Source organism: Gobius niger (genome assembly GCF_951799975.1).
Source record: "Gobius niger genome assembly, chromosome: 2".
Taxonomy (NCBI): Eukaryota; Metazoa; Chordata; class Actinopteri; order Gobiiformes; family Gobiidae; genus Gobius; species Gobius niger.
Window position 1 is genome coordinate 24,369,056 of NC_136853.1, and position 16,331 is coordinate 24,385,386.

Here is a 16,331-nt window from a genome sequence, read left to right on the forward strand (position 1 = left end):
ATTCAGTTATTACTAGTCGTAACTGAATTACAACTAGTAATAACTCTAGTTTGAGATATCTACAACCTCATTTTTACTAGACATAATTCTAATTAGATATATCTAAAACTCAACTTTATTTAAGATATCTTTAAAATGTTTTAGGTATAAACAAAACTGCTTTTTGACTATACTCAATATCATATAAAGGCCTTTATATCTATGTTTGGCATAACATAAGTGCATGAAGGCTTCCTTATTTAAGTCACGTGATCTTACCAGTGCAGGGAGCTGATTGGTTGCTTAGTCGAGGTGAGTCGTTTTCAACTCTCATTTGCGGAAGTTTGCAGGAGGGGGCTCTTTAGTTTGCACTTGTACTTTAGTTGAATGGTTATGGATTTTAGACTGCTGCTATACACGCTACAGAATGCTGTCCCTATAGCACTGCAGGCGTGGTGTTTTCTATAGAGGGAACATGGCTCTTCATGAACAATGTAGCGCGCCTCTCGTCCTTACCTTCCTCAGCTGGATCACAGCGGGTTTAGCGGCTCCGCAGCCTCACGTAGTCTTTATTCTTGCCGATGATTATGGCTGGCACGATGTCGGCTACCACGGCTCTGAGATTAAAACCCCGCATTTAGACTATCTGTCAGCGAAAGGTGTCCGCCTGGAAAACTACTATGTCCAGCCGATCTGCACTCCGTCAAGGAACCAGCTCATGACGGGGAGATACCAAGTAAGTTACACAGTATATATTATATATTTATGACACAGAGGTGGAGAAGCCAAAATACTGACTCAAGTAAGAGTAACGTTACTTTAAATGATTTTACTCAAGTACTACAAGTAAAAAGTAAGGACCCAATTACTTAGATAAGAGTAAAAAAGTAGCCTATACTTGGAGACATTGTAACTTGAGTACTGTGAGTACTGAGTTACTAACGAAAAAGTTATTTTCAATGACGCCACATAGTGAGTGAAACAAAACATAAAATCATTTTTCGATTAATTACGATTAATTGATTGCATAAGGTTTAGTGCGATTAAAAATATTAATCGAAATTAATCGCACTTAACTTTCAACACTTCAGTTTCTTTTTTTTCCTGCAGACGTTGCTTAGGCACAAACAACCCGTAAAGCCAAACACAATTTGAGTGTCAGATATGTTTATTCACACAGTTAAGCGCCGACATAAACCTATTTAAAAAGATCATTCTCCAAAAAGTGTTTGAAATGTTCACACAGGCTTCACATCTCCACTTCAGATGAGTTACAATGCAGGAAAATACAGAGAAGAATATAAGATATACCTCTACAAAACAAACACAACCCATAAATAAATTATGTTTAAATGCGATTAATTGCGATTAATTAATTACAAAGGCCATCATTAACTCGATTACATTTTTTTAATCGAGTCCCACCATATATAAAACTAATAATTCTTAAGAGCAAGGTGCGCGAGACCATCTACATCTACTTTAAAGATCAAAATGAAGCATCTGCCACTTGAATATGTACTCAGTGGAAAAAAGTAACAATACTTTTTACTCAAGTAAGAGTACAGATACTTAATTTTAATTTCAGTCAAATAGAAGTCAAAAGTATCGTATAATAAAACTTCTCTAAAAAGTACAATTTCTTCAAAAAGTTACTCAAGTACATGTACCTGAGTAACTACAGTACTACACACCTCCGTACAGCTGCTAATCTCTATTTTCTATCTATAAAGCAGACTCTCCTAAACTTTGTGTGTCAGTGTGCACATGTTTCATAAGAGTTGGTCCTCTTTTTGTTGCAGAAGCTTTAACCAGAGTCTGTTGTCATCCGTGTTTGTGTTGTAAGATCCACACTGGGATGCAGCACGAGATCATCTGGCCCTGTCAGCCGTACTGTGTCCCGCTGGATGAGACTTTACTGCCACAGCGGATGAAAGAAGCCGGCTACTCCACACACATGGTTGGCAAGTGGCACCTGGGCATGTACAAGAAAGACTGTCTCCCCACACGGAGGGGCTTCGACTCGTACTTTGGTAATGTGTAAATAACTCCTGCTGTTTATTTTATAGAGTCTGATATCAATAGGTTTTATCATCTATCTGATTTCTTTACGCCAGTATCAATATTAAAGGGATATTTCATGATTTTTGACATAGGGCCTCATTTCCTAGTTATCCAGAGTGTTGCTGGTACCTGGATATATTTTTTTTGTAATTCATGCAGTTCTTATGTTTGAAGAGTTTAGTGGCACTAGGCTTGTGCAAGGCTAGCGCATTTCTACGATGTCAGCTAGCCTGCATTAAAAACAGTCTGACCCGCTCCACAGAGCACCTGAAGCAAATCACTTATAACACCAGACTAACCATATAAATGTCTGTGTCCATAGAATAATTTTTGGAATATAGCTGACCTTGCATTACATGAATGATCACATTTTGAGGGACTATTTTCTAGCAGATCACTCCGCCGCTGCGTAGCTTATACATGTCATGGATGGTGGTGGAGTGAAGAAAGTAAAACCCAAAATGCAGGACTGCAACAAAAACTGGCAATGTTTAATGAACGATGAAAACCAAAATGACAAAACTGAAACAGACCGGGGCTGACATAGACAATGACGCGACAAAGGACAAGGGAAACACAGGGGTATAAATACAAGAGGAAACGGGGCACAGGTGAAACACATCAGGGCAGGGCAGGCAGGTAACGAGGGAAGTAAAGCTAAATCACAAGGACAGAACACATGTCAAAATAAAACAGGACAAGACCAAAGACAAAACATACCAAAACAGAGGAACAAAAGACAAATCATGACAATACAACCACGAAGCAGATGCTGCTCAAATATAAGGTATTTTAATAGCAAAATGGTAAAAATTATTCGATCGACACAGACATTTATATGGTTTTATTTGTCTGGCGTTATAAGTGATTTGCCTCAGGTGCTCTGTGGAGCGGGTCAGACTGTTTTTAATGCAGGCTAGCTGATACCATAGGAATGCGCTAGCCTAGCGCCACGAAACTCTTCAAACATAAGAACTGCATGAACTACAAAAAAATATATCTCCAGGTACCAGCAACACTCTGGATAAGTAGGAAATGGAAATGAGGCCTCATTTCCTAGTTATCCAGAGTGTTGTTGATTTCTGGAGATTTTTTTTTTTTTTTTTTTTTTAACTCATGCAGTCCTTATATTTGAAGAGTTTAGTGGCGCTAGGCTAGTGCTAGGCTAGTGTATGTCTATGGTAATTAGTAGCATTAAAAACAGTCTGACCCAAGCACAGTGCACCTGAGGCAAATCACTTATAACACCAGACTGATCACATAAATATCTGTGTTGACTGAATCATTTTTGAAATATAACCATTTTGCTTTTAAAAGACTTACATTTGAGCAGCATCAGCTTCCTGGTTGTAAGCTAGGCAGCGGCGGAGTGATCTGCTCGGTTACCGGATCTACAGTAGTTTGTTTACCTGCGGCCGCATTACTACACGTGGAATTCACAAAGGAGTTTTCTACAAATCAGATATGGTAATGTTTGGAGGACGACCCCAGGATTTTGAAGGTTTTTAATGCAGGCTACTAGTTACCATAGACATGCACTAGCCTAGCACTAGCCTCGCGCCACGAAACTCTTCAAATATAAAGACTGCATGAATTAAAAAAAAATAAAAAAATCTCCAGAAATCAACAGCACTCTGGATAACTAGGAAATGAGGCCCTATGTCAAAAATCCTGAAATATCCCTTTAACTTTGAAGCTGAAATGCCTTTTGTCCATGTTTTCAGGATATCTGACTGGCAGTGAGGATTATTACAGCCATTATCGGTGTGTTCCTTTACCCACTTTGAATCAAACTCGCTGCGCGTTGGACTTGAGAGATGGAGAAGAAGTGGCCACTGCATATAAAGGAAATTATTCCACAGAGCTGTTTAGTGAAAGGGCTGTCAACATAATCCAAAATCACAATTCTAATAAGGTAAAACACATATTTAGAGTAGAACTTAATGCTGTTGTTGACAAAAAGTGACCTTTGGGCTTCCAAGAAATGATTACTATTTGTCAAAAACAATTTGAGTAGAGTTACATTACCAGTGTGTCTGTGGCAAAACAAAATAATGACAAGTTTCTTCACGTTGTCTTGAAGTCGTTACAATGCTTTATCATATCTGGATTCATATTGCAATACAGTAAGCATTCAAAAGGAGAAAGGGGGAAAATGCATAAAAAAAATATGCACGAAAAAATGTAAGAATATTTAAAAAGTCTTTATTTTACAAGGCTAGCTGGATTTAAAAGCCAATGTGTTGTTCACGGCATGTTCACTGCCTGAGACTAATATTGAAATAATTGATAAAAACCGAAAGCCAAGTATCGTTAACCGGTATCGAAAAAATAAAATAAAAAATGTAACGGTACCCAGCCCTAGTAAAGACACATTAAAAGTATGGCTTAGTAATGTCATAAACCTTGTTTCCAAATATTCAAATTGTGTCATAGTGTTGGCTCATCAAGTGCATGAAGGTAGTGCCGCCCTCTCTCCTGCCCAGGCTGAAGTCTTATCATCTACTGACTGCATGGCTAAGAGACCAGCAGACTCATTATGCAAATTGTCATTAAGTATTGCAATATATATATTGTCCCAGCCCTAAATGTTATTTGTTTTTACACTCAGTCTGGAACTTAGTGTTCAGTTTAGAATGAAAATGATGCAAGCACATCTCTACATCCTCTATTTCCAAAGCGGCGAGCAGCATGTGCTGTAATGTATTCTGGTAATTTACCTCTGCCCAAAATGTTTCCCCCCCTTTCTCTCTTTTATGTATATATTTTTAACTTAACAGGATTAATAGAAAAAAGTAGAACGACCCATATCTTTCATTCCTTTATAACCTGCCGCCATTTTAATGGAAATCCTGTGAACTCTGTTCATACAGTTCTTGTCTCTTGTTCTTTATTTGTAGCCCTTGTTCCTCTACGTTGCACTGCAAGCCATCCACTCACCTCTGCAGGTCCCACAGCGCTACGTGACGCCCTATAGTTTCATTAAAGACCACAATCGGCAAGTCTATGCTGGCATGGTGTCTGCTATGGATGAAGCGGTTGGCAATATTACATTGGCTCTTAATCAAAACGGGCTTTGGGAAAACACGGTGCTAATCTTTTCAACAGGTATGATCACTAACAGTATTTCAAAAATATGTGAAATGCTATTTTACACGTAAAGTTGAGTATGTATTTATCGATGTGTGTAAGGTTTGTATGTCAACTTTCTGATTCCCTGATAGATGCACCACTTCACAAATCCAGCAGTGGGCGATGCCTCTCAGTTTTTGAAACGTGATTCTTTAAACTTGGTCAAACTGCAAATTATTTTCTCAGAAAAATGTACATGCTGCTAGGTTTCCTCCATTTGCTCCGGTTTCTCCTGAAAACATGTACAATAGGATCCCTTCTAGGGCCAGGACTCCCCTGAAAGAGAAAATGTAAATCTCAGCGGGACTTGCCAACAAAGAAAAGTAAAAATAAGTGTAAGTTTGAGGCTGGTAAGGTTGGGGCTGCAGTAGTTGGTCTTTTATTCGCTTTCAGTCACATTTTTCTGAAGAGTCGAATATGGCGGGCGATGCATCCGTCTGGAGAGTACTTCCTGCTTCTGTGCAAGAGCCTCCAAAACTCTTACAAAAAAGTTTCTTTATTGAACTCTTAATGGGATACTGCTCATAATGTAATTAGTCAGGGTGTTTTCGTGATCGGAGAGTCGTGGGTTCGAATCCCAGCACCCACAAATGCACACTGTCGTTGTGTCCATGGGCAAGACACTTCACCTTACTTGCCTCCAGTGTATGCACACATTGGTGTATGAATGAGAGAGTGAATAGGTGACTGGTGCCTTAGCACTTTGGGCCTGATAAAGGTAGAAAAGCGCTATATAAGTTGGGTCCATTTACCATTTATTGTTATGGCCATATTTCATAACAGTTAAACAGAAAAAAATGAGTCATTGACTGAAATCAGTCTGATGATTCTCTGCTGATTGTCTCACTGATTTGTTTCTGTTCGCAAATGAATTCAGGATAATGGAAAGGTTGAAGAGTTGGCTTGTCCCTTGAAAAGGCATTATAGAGCACACTGGTTGCTGCTGACTCATCCCAGATTTGTTGAAGTGAGACTTGACTGTGATTGGCCCGCGTGTTTACACTGGTCGACCCGCCGGCCTAATGACAGCTGAGACTTCGAGCATGTGTAAATGCTTTAGAAAAGAGATGCTTTATGACAGATGTGGAGACAGCACTTTTGTTTTCATCTTCATTGCTCTGGTTCACAGTACATTCAAACTTCATTAATGCCTGAAGGGACAAATATCAATGTGTCATGACTTTTTGAAGACTACTTTTTTCATCATTGTGAGACCCACCTGTGACATTTTTTTCATCGCCTGTGTCTTAAAAGTATATATTTTTGTCCTGATTCATGATCCTCCTTTTGAACAGATAACGGTGGTCAAACCCTGTATGGTGGCAGCAATTGGCCCCTACGAGGGAGGAAGGCCACCCTGTGGGAAGGTGGTGTCCGGGGAGTGGGCTTTGTTGCTAGTCCTCTCTTAAATCGACCAGGCGTTGTGAGTCGAGAGCTTATCCACATCTCAGACTGGCTGCCCACACTAGTGGCACTGGCAGGAGGAAGGACCAACTCCAGTAAACCCCTGGATGGTTTCAACGTCTGGAACACTATCAGGTGATGTATGTGAAGTGGCTCATGCAGGCGTCCACAGACTTTTCTTTTACATAACAAAAAGGGCATACAACAAGTTCACCTCACACTGGAGAGTTTGTTTATATTTACCAAAACATTTAGTTAGCCACATAGCATTACAACTCATTTTTGTTTTGATTTTGGAAAACATGTAAAAAGACGTTTTATAGGAAACACATTGTTTTTCTCTTATTGCCATTTTAACAATACAAAATGACTTAGGCAGTTATGCTATGTGGCTAACGATTTGCTGATTGTTTTCGACCTGTTCTGAACAAAGATATCTTTGAAATTGTATTTAGTTACAGAATACTGAATACTCACCTTAAAATGTATTTTGTAACATATTCTGTTACTTCACAGTACTGTGTTCTGAATACTTAGAATACTTTTATGTTGATTTGCGTTATATATTTATGTAAGATTAAAATCATGTAGCCAACAAGATGAAGCTGAAATTAAGTAAAAAGTAACAGTTCTAAATACCCTCAAATGAAATGGTTACTGCACCTGTACACAGTAACTCTAAACCGTATTCTAAACACGTATTCTAACTGCATGTGTATATTTGTTTATTTATTTATTACCCAACACTGGGTCATGTACATTTTGGCATAAATGTACAGATGTAGAAATCCTCTGGGGAGCTACTTAAAGGGCTGGTCGCTCCCGACCTCCTGGCTGGACAATGATAGGGTGTTCTGTTAACACTGGATGTGCTTTTGTGTTACAGCAAAGGACACGCCTCTCCCAGATTAGAGCTTCTGCACAACATTGACCCTTTGTTTAAAGACCTTGGTCCATGTAAGTTCATGCTCTACCATAGTTATCCCATCCTGCTTCACTTTGTCATTAAGCAACCATATCAATTATGCGCCTTATATTTTTGCGTTTTCTGTCACAGTGTCTGAGAGACTGTTGAAAATCGTCAACAGTGTTGAATTTTGAACATTTGAATGCAGGTTATTTCGACCGGTAGAGTGAGGAATACGATTCCAGCGGGGATGGCTGGGTGTATTAAGCGATTAACTTCTAGCACAATGATCTCACTTTAATTTTTTATTTTTTTTTACCGCGATAAGCGATATTTTCGTTTATCGTCCAATCCCTACTTACGATTGATGGAAATTAGCCCATGGCTACAATCTGGTATGGTGTGTTCATTAATATGCACCGTCACACCAAATAAACCAATACAGATATATACAACTCAATCAGCAGTCATGTAGTGCCGAATCATTTGGAACTGCACAGCAGCCTGGGGACCATTGGCCGAAATCTTCACATGGATTTGGGACCGATCACAGAATGAGGAGGCACGGCAAGATAATAACGTGCTATTTGACATACGGAAGCTTGTAATTTGTTTAGGGATTAAAAAAAAAAGTTTATTTACGAATCCAACATGACAGCAGCAGATGCAATGCCATCTTTCAAACAAGCTTTAGACCGTGTTCTAAATAGTTTAGCCGTCTAGTTGTTACTGGACAAAATACAAATCTTACAACGGAAACGAATGAAGTAATGTGTAATCTAACTTGGTTACTTTTGAAACAAGTAATCAGTAAAGTAACTAAGTTACTTTTTAAAGAAGTAATCCGTAATCATTACTTTTTCAAAGTAACTGGTAACACTGATTATATTTTTTTTCAAAACTGCGGTTCTATCTCTTTGTCAGTGATTTTAAGGTCAAATCCACCCTGAGCCTTTTTCTCTGGGACCACAAAAACGCTCAGATCGGAAATGTATTTAATTTCTCGAGTCACGTCATTGTGGTGGATCACGCCTATAAAACCAGCTTCAATTAGAACACGACAACTTTTGTGAAACTTGGAGACCTGGTTAGATGTATGCAAAGAATGTGAGGACATACTTTTTTGTCAGTGCTAGAGCAAAAAGAAATACTTGCAAATCTGCCTAATCAGGACCATATTGTTGAGGTCAACCACACTGTGAACCTGAAAATACTGCCAAGGCCACTTCTTCTTTGTTTAAACCCCAGACACATGTGCTCACTTCTGGGAAGTATTTTCAGAAAGAGCAGAAATAGCTCATTCCACAAGGACCTAATGATTTCTAGACACTGCACAGAACAAGGCAAACTGATGGGAAGAATTAGGTGAATTTGACTTCTGTGTTTTCATTATAGAGTTTTTTCCTAATTCCTATTTTAGCCTGATCGTACCTGATCAGACTATATATCCAGAGTTTACAATTAACACATTAATCAATCAGATCAAAGGCATTAAGTTCCTTAATGGAAAGCACTACAAACATTATGACTATTCACCATTTAGAGTGTGTGCGGATTATGCTAGATATAGTGCGGCGTGACTTCACTCTTGCCATTATGTTTTTATATTCAACCCATTCCAGAGTTTGAAACTCTCAGGAAACATTCACTGTTGATAATAGGACAGTTTGATTTTGAACTTGTTAAATCCTTGCTACATTGGTTGTGCTTCTTTTGCTTTTCAAAGAGCAGCCCATATTTCTGATGTTTATTTTTAAGTATCTGACCCTCGTGGATGTTTAAAATCCACAGTGAAGTTTAATATCCAATATCGCCTCATTCAGCAGTTTTGTTTGTTTTAATGGATGACCGTTATCTGCCCTGTCCTCTTCCTACAGGCCCTGGCATAAAAAGCAAGTCATCTTATACGGACGAGGGAACCTCCTGGGCTTATTCTGGCTTCAATGTATCCATTCACGCAGCCATTCGATCGTCCAATTGGAAACTTCTCACTGGCTATCCAGGTCTGTGTCTTCTGTCCGCTCCAAGTGAATTGACTTGTACGATTTGCTAGTTCTGATGACTGATGCTGTGAGCGCCAATACTTCCTGTTCCTGTTCATTTCTATTCAGATTATCCTAGTATTTTTTAGTTTTTATTTTCTAAAGATTTCATGGTAGGGCATCGAATTCCTGGTAGGTGATTACTTTCTTACAAATACTTGGGCGGCAAGTGTGTCTTGAAGCTAAAGGCTCACAATAATTTCTTGAATTATTAAAATAGTGCCACAAATATGAACAAAAACAATCGTCTTGCCTATAGTTTTTATTTATTTTTCTGTAGTAATTTGTTGCATGTTAGTGTAGATGTCCTACGGTGAAGTATTTACATCCTACATGAAGTTTTTCATACGCACCAAGTGATCATCTACCAGGAATTTGCTGCCCACCACGTAATCTTTAGAAAACATGCTTGTTTAAATGGTTCTAAGATCATTGTAGTTAGAAATGAACAGGAGGTACTGCCGCTCACAACTTCAGGTTATCGGAGCGAGCGTAGCCGAGTCGTGCAATGAGCCAATAGCGCTCAACAGTTGAGGCTCCGCCCGGTACCGGGAGTAAAATTCCCATTCATATTCTCCATAGACTTTTTGAAATGGGTTAATATTACGGGCCCGATTTACTAAGCGTTTGCACACATGCAAACATGATAGATAGTACTAAAGCAGTTGTGTCTAATACACCTGAAGCCGCTGCGCATGTCAATTTTGTCTCAATGTGCAAAAATTGAGTTGGAGAAAATGCAAATGATATTGTGTAGTGGGTGATGTCATCTCATTGACTCATTGACTTCAAAAAGTGAGCATGTTTGAGAAGTGAGAAAAGGTATAAACGTTTGTGCAGGACAATATGGTGCAGTTTGCGCACCAATACGGGGTTAAAATAACATTTTGAAATGTTTGTATTTGGCTCATTTACAAAGATAAATAAAATAGTGTTGTGTTAATGGTGTATGGGGTTATAAAGAACGTGCACATTACCTGCAAGTCTTTTGGCTTTCTCCAGTATTCCATTGAACTGGAGCAGTAACAGCATCTGAACGTCCTTTAAAGTCCTTATGAAGAGCACAGGGTCTGTGTGCAGCATATTGACGATACTGAAGAAGACATGAGTCCTGTTCCGCTTCTCGCCTGTTCATTTCATCCCATTGGGCGTCTCCAACGTCGAGCCGCGCATGTTCCTGCTGTCCCGTTTCTTTTCTTTTCGCTCTCGAGGAGTCTTTGATAAAAACCTCCTAATTATATGGCCGTAGCCTGTGTGCACTGAAGGGCTCCACACCTGAGATGCTCCTCAGCTCAAACCAGTGTGGATCTGCGGAGAGCCTCAGGGTTTGTTTTGTTTTCCCCTCCCCCTGCGCCCAACCATGCACCATCAGCGCAGTGTAAACATCAAGAACAACTAGTATTTAAATATAGACATAAAATATTTGAAGCAGATGGACTCAAGTCTGGGCGGTAGGCTTTGCCTGTTTCTTTAAATCCAAACAGTCAGATAAGAAGATTGATTTGCTGTAATAATTATTATTTGTTTTTCATAAAGTCATAAATATTATCAATGGAATTTTGTACTTTATCCATCACGACTGGCTCTTTCCTCAAAGGCGCTCAGTAAGAGCAGCAACAGTTTTGCGGAGCCTCTCATGCTATTAACTCGTTCACATCTCACATTTGCAGCACTAATAATTTGCACAATGTTTAATGGTAAATCAGGTGCAACACACCCATGAAATAGCACTTGCTCATTTTGCAACTCGCAATGTAGCACCGGGCTTAGTAAATCAGGCCCTGAGAGTTTAAAAGCACCACAAAGGCTTGACAACCATGTGCTAACTATTTACCAGTGAAAAACCAAGAAAATACCAAATACTTGAGAATCCGGCAAAATGCTTTTGTAGCTCCTTGTTTTTTAACGTTTTGGATAAATCTAATGTCCATGAGTCACCACCTAACTGATTCCCTGCTTTTGTTCTTTTTAACCCTTGATTTGGAAAAGTCTATGGAGATTTTGAACCAGAGTTTTACTTCCGGCACCAGACAGGAGCCTGGACTGTTGAGCTCTATATGGGTTTTGGGAAATATTCTCATTAATGTACTGTTGTTGGTCTTGGTTACAGGTTGTGACATTTGGTTCCCAAAGCCTAACGACAACAAGTCAAATGTCCTTGAAATGGGTCCACTGAAGTCTGTCATGCTGTTTGATATTGAGAAAGATCCTGAGGAGAGAAATGAGCTGTCTGAAAAGTTTCCTTCAGTAGTGGACAACCTCCTGAGTCGACTCTACGCCTATCAGAAACAGGCTTTACCAATAACCTTTCCTGATGATGACCCCAAGTGCGACCCAGGCCCTGACGGAGCTTGGGGACCATGGGCCTAGCAATAATTCACTCATTAGGGTGCATATGTTTTTGCCCAACCAGCACATAACGGCAGTCTGGACTACCAACCTTTTCATGGCTCATGATACCGGTTGATAGATTTTTTTTGCACCAATTAAGAGTGCAAGTGTTTTTATTGATTAATCATTTGTTTTAACGCTTTTAAGATTTGAAAGCTGCATAAGATCAGGTGATTGAATGATCATCTCTATCCTGTACAAATTACAAGATGTTCATGTAAATATTTATTATGGGAAGTTTTCAATTCGATATCTCAGGATTTTCTTTAAGCCCTTGTGTTGGCCAGAAACCACTGAATCCTGTATATTAGCTTTCGAAAGGCTTGCTGGGTGGCAGATGGAATATGAACTGAGGTTTTAGCAATATAGGAATGATGGTGAGAGTCTTTATTTCATTCTAAAAGCAATGAACTTGTTTAATCTTTGAACCTCAGGATGACTTCAGGATCAGGATGTTAGCAAATGCTTACCATTTATCTAACACATTTATTATACATATACATTGTTATTCCATCGTCTCTTCTCATTATGAGCTGATAACCTCAGTGCCCCAACTTGCCTTCTCTGCATACTTTTAAAAGCTGCTTTAGAGCTTCTTTCACCCATAGTCCTGCTCTTTGACTCAGTCCTGTGTGGCGTGCCTTGTAAAGCGACTCTGGATGGATCACTTGTGGGATTTGCTGGATGTGTCGTTATACAGGTGCCGCTTCAGTCACAGTTTGTGCCTTTATGTTATCTACCCCAGAATCCATTTAAGAAAAGACTATTTGGGCAGTACGTTCCAAACAATATTGTGCTCTCTGTATGTGAAAGAAGAATGTGTTAAACTTGGAGCTTTGAAAAAATCCAACAGTTCGGCAAGTTTTGAAAAGGACTAAGAGGTCCCTTAATGAAGAGAGGCCACGACAGAGCACAGAGAGTTCAGATGGACATTCCGGGAATAGTGACCGTCACTATCTTGTGCCATAGAAATTGAGTTATGTTGTAAATGGAAGATAAGATTTAAAAGGAGTCATGTGACATTCTTGTAAATAGACAAGCAAAATGCAAGCAATTACCGTGTTCCCCCTGAAACTTAACTTTAAGACTCACACAACATAAGCCCTGCTTTTTGTTTTCTTCAAGCACTGTCAAATCTTTTATTTTCTACATCATTTTGTAATGAAAAGTGATTATAAATATAAAACTGGTTTTATTTTATATTAGATTGTACATATTCTAAATGATCAGGACTCATGGTCAATAGTGGAACACAATTTATGCACATTTTTGTCCATTTAAAGGTGCATTAGGCAACTTTTTATGTGGCAAAAAAAGGTGATATTTGTGCGTGTTTGACCTTGAGTGGTCAGCATGGCGCCTTTATGGTAAATGGTCTTAACTTATACAGCGCTTTACAGCAAGGATCCACTCACTCATACACCAATGTGCGCAGACACTGGGGGCAATGTGGGTGAAGTGTCTTGCCCAAGGACACTACGACAGTGTGCACTTTCAGGAGGTGGGATTCGAACCCCCGACCTTCCGATAATGAGACGACCCGCTCTACCATCTGCGCCACTGTCGCCCCACTTTCCGTCACGGTGGTTCTAGGACGATCCAGGATCAATTGTTTTGTAGGTTTTCAGGTGAGAGTCGGCAGTGAAAACTTTCCAAACAATTGATCCTGGAGCGTCCTAGAACCACTGTGATGGAAAGTAAAGGCGCCATGCGGACCACTCACACAGCCGCTTGGTCATGGTCAAATAGGTAAAATACGCACAAATATCAAGTGTTTTCTTTCTACATTAAAAGTTGAATAATGCACCATTAGTGTACAAAGAAGAGGAAACAGAGACCATTGTTCTTTAAAATTATGTATTTCTGACTGTGCTGTATGATGTGGAACCACAAAACTATAGCACATTACTACAGTATATTCTGATCCTGCTCAGAACAGTTGCACAATTTGCAGAGATGTAACAAAATGTGCAATGGCTTATCTGGGCTAATAATGAGTGTCGGCATACGTTTTTGTCAAATAAGAAACATGAGACGGGGCAGAAATATAATCTTTCTCAGCTGCTTTCTGTGAAGTAATAAAGGAATGGCCTATATATTAACGCATACAGTCATGTGATAGCCAAGATAGCATGGCTTTGTAATTGGTTTGTGGAGGAGGCACCACACTGGTTGCGTTTACATGGTCAGAAAAATCTGATAAACCAATAATCAGATCTGATGCGTTTACATTCTCTTCAGAAAAGAGAGAATCCAAAACTCTGGGTTCTACATGTGCCGGTGCAGATATTTTAGAGCAACTGAAATATCTCCCAGCCCCTCCCTTTAATCAGGCCCTACCTGCAGAACCAGGTGGAGATGGACCGAGACCTTCCTAACCCAGCGGAGGGAACAACCAGGAAGCTACGTCGTGCAATATGCGCTCCATACCCTCCATACCCTCGCACTGCAAGGACTTTAATGACAATTACCAACGAGACAAATATAATCACAGCAACTGTACAAATGTCTGAATGATGTGTCAAATAAACAACTCTTTATAAATTGCACTGTTCACTGTCAATTATCACTGACTCTGAAAGTTTCAAACATGAACAACACAGACTGAAGATAAATGTACTGTTTCATCCTCGACTCTGCTGCTACAGCGCCGTCACAGAAATAACATGCTCTGGACAAATATTCCACCAAATCCTGTCTTCTTTCACAGCAGACTATATGCAAATGAGCCACGTGGCTTAAAGGGACTAGATGGCAGTAGTAAGTGTTTTACTCGCTACTGCCACCTCAGGTCTTATGCATAACTGCAGTCGTTAAGCTCGTGCATGACGGTGGAGATAGTTGGTATTTTGGCCCGAAATACCAACCTTCTGAATGACAGTGTGGACATTTAGCAGCACTTAGGTCTGGGCTCATTCTACACATGGGACATTGCTTCATTTGTTCGTTTGGTTCCTACAGTGTCCTTTGGTTGTCATTGGTAAATGCATAGTTAATTACATTACATTTACATTAATTTGAATGTTCCTGGTCATGGCTTCTATTTAAAAATGTGCGGGTGAAGAGAAGGGAGTTGATAAACGGTAAATAATCATAGCTGGGATTTGAACTCGCAACACTGAGGATGGAGTAAAAATCTGCCATATGTGCAGCCCCTCAATGACTTGGAAACAAACTAGTTTTTCCACAAACAAATTATACATTTATTTCATTGTCAACTTTTGTGTTTTTATTTCATTTTTTAACCAAAATACTTTCAGTCTTTCCATAATATCTTTTGCTGTATATTCCTGTTTAGTTTATGCACACGTGTGAAAGATCAGAAAGACATCAGATTATAACAGATATATCAGATTATGCTGTTTACATGCCACGTCCATAATCTGAGAACTCCAGAAATCAGATCATAATCAGGTGTTCGGTGTCCGTAAACGTAGCCACTGAGATAAAACAAACCCTCATCCGCCTATAGGCCACTGTATGTAATGTTGTTTTATGAAAGCATGTGTGACTGGGTGGTAGCAATGTTGCGTTGGGATTTTATCTGGTAGGCCTATCGCCAATGTGATGCAGAATGGACTTACGTGGGACTCCATTTACTTACCTGATGTCAAACAAAAGACTAAAACCAGAACTGTGGTCCTGCCCAACATGTCTCTGTTTCAGTTTGTAGGGGACATAATGACAATAAAGAATATTTACGAAAATAATAAGAAAGGACTCACTTCCAAACGAGGGCGCTACTTGCCAGTTTATCAGGATTTAACCAGGCTATTACAACCATGTTAGGCTGTGCAGGGCAGGATATGAATTCAAAATAATCTCCCTTGGTTTGCGCTGTGGTTTTAATTGCGCTTGAATCGCCCATATATGGTCATTGTTGAAAACAGTTAAGGGGGAAAACAATTTTGAAAAAAATTACATTTTCTCTAATTATTCAAAAACTACTGTAACAAATGCTGATATATGAATAGAGTTTTCTACTAAATAATGATACAAAGACATGGGGAGGAGCAAAGTGGTTCAACAGCCCATAAATACATGAATAACGGAGAATGCTAACTTGATGCTACATGTTAGCATCGGGCTAATGCTAACGATTAGCTATCGCTTGCTACAACTGCCGTTTTTTCATTTCTACTGAACAATCTGCTGTGACAAAATATCCATATGGGCCCGATTTACACTTGACTTTATTTATGTGTGATAAATAAGTTGATATTCCACCAGAAAATGGCAAAAAAGAGTGGAAAATTGTGTTTCTCTAAAGATTCTATTTTCCCCCTCGGCGAAGCCACGCCCCCTTCTATTACGAGATGCCGTCTGCCACCGCGAGAGGGAGAAGGAGGGCGGGGCTTGACGTTTAGCCACGCCCACCGCGGCGGAGGGTGAGAGGGGGAAGAGTGAGAGGG

The 16,331-nt window shown here is 39.6% G+C and overlaps 1 protein-coding gene across 1 annotated transcript; it reads left to right on the forward strand.

Moving 5' to 3' along the window:
- Nucleotides 1–454: 454 nt before the first annotated feature.
- arsb (arylsulfatase B) lies at nt 455–11,898 on the forward strand (the record flags this gene model as incomplete). Its single annotated transcript, XM_079551405.1, has 8 exons — nt 455–715; nt 1,826–2,012; nt 3,768–3,958; nt 4,944–5,151; nt 6,471–6,714; nt 7,466–7,536; nt 9,364–9,489; nt 11,639–11,898. The coding sequence occupies 8 exons, from the start codon at nt 455–457 to the stop codon at nt 11,896–11,898; spliced, it is 1,548 nt and encodes a 515-aa protein (XP_079407531.1).
- Between the last annotated feature and the right edge of the window lie 4,433 nt (nt 11,899–16,331).